Source organism: Podarcis erhardii (genome assembly GCF_964252035.2).
Source record: "Podarcis erhardii genome assembly, chromosome: 6".
NCBI classification, from domain to species: domain Eukaryota; kingdom Metazoa; phylum Chordata; class Lepidosauria; order Squamata; family Lacertidae; genus Podarcis; species Podarcis erhardii.
The window spans coordinates 34,304,290-34,310,289 of record NC_138510.1 but is presented as its reverse complement, the minus strand read 5'-3'; the positions used below and the strand labels follow the sequence as shown (position 1 = coordinate 34,310,289).

The window sequence follows — 6,000 nt, the reverse complement described above, 5'->3', positions numbered from 1 at the left end:
TACGGAAATATGAAGAACAAGAGTGGAAAAAGGAAAAAACTGCAATTGACAAATTTGCCCATCCCTATTCAGTGTAGGAGGTATTAACCAGGTGCAATGAGGGAAACATGCCAAAATTAAAATTATTCAGAGCAATCATTTTTGTCAGCGATAGAAAGGAGAAGATAAAATTATGTAGGACGCAACCTCGATGTTACGTTTTACCCCACACTGCCCACCTGCCATGGTTGCTAATCCTCTGCTACATTTATGTTAACTTTTCAAAGCACAGTCACTTAAATAGCAGCAACAACGCGGTCACCAGCTCTCTTGCACCTGGATGAGTGTCTTGTGTTGCCTTAGATCTGCAAGCAGAGTACAGAAGTGGGTGTGTGCAGACATAGTCTTCAGGCTGTATATCCAGTCTAGCAGAGGGCGTGCCTGCTCACTCACACACAGGAGAGCAAAGTGTGGGGAAAGAGCAGCTGTCAGCAGACGGACGTATGGCAAGGAGGGCTCCCTGACATTCTACACCCGAACAAGACCTTTTTTTTTGGTACTGCTGTTTCTGTTTTGTTTTTTAAGTCGCAAAAGAGAGACAGGTGACATCCCACCCACTGCCACCCCATCTGCAACCATGCTTCACTCTCCTTCTCCACTGAAAACAGCACTGGCTTATGAGTGCTTCCAGGACCAGGCCAATTCTACTCTAGCGTTGCCCTCGGATCACAAGCTGAAAACTAGGGGGACAGGAAAACAAAGGGTCCAGGAGCAGGTGATGATGACGGTGAAACGGCAAAAGCAAAAGACCTCCCTTTCATCAGCATCGAATGCAGCAGGACACTCCAACCGAGGTAAATACCTATCACTGCTTGATTAACAAGGGATGACCGCTGAGTGTGAGAAATTTGGCTATACAGCGCTTGCCCCATCTGATGGTTCTTTGAGCTTAAGAATGTGTGGGATTGGGCATTGTCCATTGGAGTCAATACAGCTGGTGTCATTTGGTTCTCTTGGCAGGTTTGTGTTGTGGTGATACCAAGGAAGTTTTGCAACATCTTGAGGGATAACTAGGGATTTGGGGATCCCGGTCTCAGTAATTTTGCAACTTAGTGCCGAAATGGTTTCAAGATAGGCCATGGGAATCTAGTTAAGCTGAAGGACTTGGATTTGGATTGTGTAGGTTGATTTGGAATTGCAAGGTGCTGCTAAGAGCAAATGCTTCTGCTTTGAGATGAAATAGGTTGGAGCTGAACATCTTCTAGCCAGTTTCATCCTCAAGATTCCCCTAATTCTATCATGAATGGCTGGTACAATTTTGCGAAAGTTAACCACAGATAAATTCCATGGACTTCAGCAGGAGAGGAAACCATTCCAATTTAGAGTCATGGAATCATAGAAGTCAAGCAATTCCCACTAAAACCAATGAGATTTGTAATGCACAATTTAACTTAGATCCAAGGGTTTGATATTATCTGGAGTCTTGACAGCATTTCAAGTCTATTTATCTACAAATTGGAAATGGTATGCACCCCAGCAGGAAAGTTGTCTGGTTGAAATTAAGGCATGTCCATAGATCTGCTGTGACTGTCAAACAGAGAATGTTGTTACTACTTATTTGCACCACTGATCTAAGTACTCTGTAACTTTCCAGACAGTGAAAGAATATTCAACATTAGTCATTCACAGAGCAGACGCGCTGAAACCAATAGATTTACATAACCCAAGTCTATTGATTTCAATGGTACCTCCAGAAGTATAACTTAGTTGGATTTAACCACCCCCTGGTTTTTATTTTACAGCTCGTGTGTCAACTTCTGCACACCTTAAACTGCAAATGATCTTGAAAAACACACATACACACATATATCAATTAAGCAAAGTGTGTGGCTTTGTGCTTTTTACATCACTGTTCTTAATTAGTGCTCTAAGATTATTGAGCAAACCCCAAAGCCTTGCCTTCTGTCTCCCCAGTTCATGACATTGTTATTCAAAGAATGAGGTTTTTAAAAATCTAATTTGGGAGCACTTTAACACACACCTTCTTTTTGTATGAGACAGTGAAGTTTCATGATTTCAAGCTGCTGCTGCTGCTTCTTTTGAAAATCTTTGGGAGTGAATCATTCGGGCTAAAACCACATTTCTAGATGTACTTTGTATTTTCATGACTCACGTCTTGAGGAATTTATACTTAAAACTACTCCAGCAGATTGTATGCATTGTAGGGAGATTGTGAGAAGCAACTAAGTATGTGAATTAAGAATCCTAAAATTAAGCCGAATGCCAGGTAGTTGTGCATTATGTCCCTGGTGGTCTGCATGGCAGGACACTTGGCTGAAGAACACTGTGGAGCTGTGTCTTAACATCTGATCCGTGTGTGAGATAATTTGTCCTTCATATCTCAGACTTGAGAGCCAGACCCATGGCCCTGTAAATTTCAGCTCATTTCGGAAAGGATAAGACTCCATTAAAAGCAAAGAGTGAAGTAATGTGTGACAAGAAGCAATTGTCTTTGGCATTTCTTTCATTGATATCTATATATTCCATGATCAAAATAGCAAAGGATTCTATCAGGAAAGGCTATCCTCTGTGTATCCTCTATGCATAGCAAGGCAAAAGGATTTGCCTATGGTCACTCAGCAAAGCTATGCACAACTGAGTGTGGATATAAACCCCTTGATGTTCTGTTACATGAAAGATTTCAGGTTACGTGAAGGATTGCCTGTTGCTGCATAGACCAGTAAGATCACTTGAATCACCTGAGGAAAGTTTACTTGGGGCTCTGACCCTATCAAATATCACAGGGTGGTGACCCCAAAACAGGCTTTTTCTGTCATTGGCCTTGCACTGCAGAATGCCCTTCTGTTTGTCATACACAAAGCATCATCTGTTAGCAGCTTCAGACTTCCTGTGATGATATACTTTTTTATCCAAACGTTCACTGACCCACAAGATTTGGACTGTCATTTCTGAATTCCTGTTTTCATCTGTTTTTATTTAATAGGGTTTTATGGGTTTTTAATGTTTTGTCCCTGTTTTTATTGTACTGTTTTATTGGTTTAATGCTATTTTGTATAACACTTAGAGGGTTTTTCCGGTTAATATTAGGCAGTTTAAAGACGCTTATAAACAAATAATTGTACCCCAAACAATCCTCCTGGGATTAAATAGGTCACCTGTTTATTCACAATTGGGTTTGATAAAACAGTGTGCTCCTTGTAACTCTTATCTTTTGCACCAAGGCTATCCTTTGTAGGCCGCTTCTGTTATAGTTAAGACTTCAGTTGGTTGGTTAAGTGTTATGGGAAAGTGGCTTAGCTAGTTTTTAGAAATGTGACAATTTTTATTCAAGAGATAAATAACAGTTACTTAGATCAAGGCCCCTTGGATGTTCTGGGCTACTATTGCTGTCATCCTTGTTGTGCTGGCTTGGACTGATCGGTGTTGAAGTTCAACAGTGAACTTCTGGAAAGAGACTTTGCGTATGACTTTTTCACGTTTGAGAGACTGGGTGAAAAAATTATTTGCTCTTGACGTACGTGCTGAAGAGAAGATATTCACCATGACCCAGCACATTTGTTGGGTGTTAAAATCCCATGCTAGCTACACAATTTTTCCAGCGAATAGATTGATTTCCAAGTTGGAAAATAATAATATATGAATTGCCTTTCATAAACTTGGGATACTTGGTTTGCTCTGAAAAGCTTGTACCAGCAACCTTAGTCTATGAGAACAGGAGTGGTTAGTTGCAGCACAGATTGAATCAAACATCAGATGTTCTCAGCTTTGGTTTTGGGTATCAAGGAGAACTCTGAAAGACATGGCTCACACTTTCTTTCTTTTTGATCACATATGCATCTGAGGCCAAATTTTGTCTTTTTAAAATAAAAAGCAATCTAATGTGGCTTTATTTGAGAACTGCAGAGTGTGAAAGTGAAGTATTCATTTCCCCATTCCACTCCTTTAGTTTGTCTACCAAAAATTGCCCCCTCCCGACAAGCTGTTTTCTGATCTTATGGGATATGCTAAGGATCATTCCTTTGAGTTGCTCGTCTCCTTGTGACTGACTCCTTATTTCTTTTCCAATATGAGTGGGAAAGGAACTTGGGGTTGAAGGACAAATGGCAGGGAGGGAAGGGTTAAAGCAGTCCCTCCCTCATTATTCATCAGCTTCCAACCACAGCTTTCCAAGGCTGCTTTTCAGTTTTAAGAAAAGCACTGGGAAAAGAGACACAGAACTCTGTGTTGTGGAGAAGAAGGGTGTCAGTGCTTCCAGATGAGAGCTTAATATTTTAAACAGCCATTGAGATATAATTGAAACTCCTGTCACAAAGAAAAAAAACTCCACAAATTTTTTGTTTTTAAAAGAATTTATTGGATTGTCCACTGGGAAGAGTAAGTCTGGATTAAACGAGGAAAAGTCCTTGCTGACATTTTGATGTCAACAATGTTGCATGGATGCCGCAAAAAATAAAATGAAATAAAATAATTGCACACATGAAGAGCATGCCATCCCACAATAAATACCCACCTGGAAGCACCCTGCATGTTTAAAAAGGCATTTCAGGATACCAATACAGCAACAATTGGAATTTGTGTTTATTATGTTAGGTCTACTTTTTATGTAAGAATGACGGCTTAGTGGGATCAGCTAGGTGGATGTTATCTAGTAAAAACAGAAAACACAGTAACTTAAATCCATCAACTGTATTATTTACACATTTGTTTTGAGCAGTAACCCAAAGTATTTATTTCTATAATTTACTTTAAATTCAATAAAATTATTGCATGTTTTCTAAAAGAATCAATATTTCAATTTTGACACAATGCTATTCCTATGCAGCGTAGACTTGTTGAAATTAATGAACACAGCTAACTTGGGTCCATTAATTTCAGTAGATCTACTCTGAGTAAACCTTTAGTGAAAATATGTCATCTGCTTTCTAACATAATCTCCTTTAGGAGTTGTAGATGAATCCCACAGACCTTCTGTTCCTGAGAAACAAAATGGTTTCATGCATTGGTCTTCTATTAGATGTTGTCCAGAAAATACCAATACCCCAAAAGAATTCTTTTTTTAGGCTGGATAAGGGATACACACCCTTTTCAAATTAATTGTACATTGCAAACTTATGATTTATGGCAGGATAGTATTTGATGGATGTAAAGTTCATAAAGTGGTTGTGTAACTAACATCTGAGCAACAGTAAGTTGCTAAAATTGGATGGCAATCTCTCTAGAGTCCTGATGGAACACAGATAAGAAATTGCAGAGAAATAGCTGTTGCTGGCAGCCTGCCTGCCTGAAGGGTTGCTAACATAAAGTGCAAAAGAAGTGGAATCAAAAATTAAGCCTAAATTGAGCATCTATCATAGAAGTAAAAATAATAACTAAGAACAGAATTATTACATTGGAGTAGACATAAGTGACTGACGTCATTGTAGAAAAGGAAATAACACAGTTTTTCTCAATGGATAGATTCGTAAGGGTAATAAAGTCCATTAATTTTCAGAAAGCTGTCACAAACTCAGTTTTTATAGACATTTTAACAGTCCCTGGATAATAGGAAACATTTGTGTGTGTCATGATGTCACGATGATTGGTTTTAGATTAACTGTTATCATTGTAGATAGCTTGTTGAACAATGTAGATAATGTTGAACAAGACAGATAAATGGAAATTCTGCAAATGGAAAGCATGGTAGCAAGGTAGCATCTTTGGTGAGCAATGGCAGTTTGCATCAATGTACAAGGAGAGAGGGAAGGAGGATTTTGCCTTGGTCAATCAGTAAATGTGAGCTTCTGATGATGTAAATGGCTATTAAACAGAATAAAATCAAGATTTGTTAATTTAAGGAAGACGTATTTTGGTTTTTTTCTTAGCCTTTCTTTTAAGGAGTTGCTTGTCACTGATCAAAGGCATCTTAGGTTTATTTTGCATATTAAAGGTAAAAAGGTATTATACTTTGTATATGTATAATATTATATATATTATACTCTAGTAAAATGAGTATTTGGCCAA

General features: G+C 38.7%; 1 protein-coding gene across 1 annotated transcript in view; it reads left to right on the top strand.

The window, feature by feature from the left end:
* Positions 1–414: 414 nt before the first annotated feature.
* The window catches only part of PKP1 (plakophilin 1), a 47,586-nt gene continuing 42,000 nt past the window's right edge, over positions 415–6,000 (top strand). Inside the window, exon 1 of the mRNA XM_081864916.1 lies at positions 415–833. Within this exon, the coding sequence (XP_081721042.1) occupies positions 617–833 (217 nt within the window). The 5' untranslated portion in view covers positions 415–616. The remainder of the gene's footprint in view (positions 834–6,000) is intronic.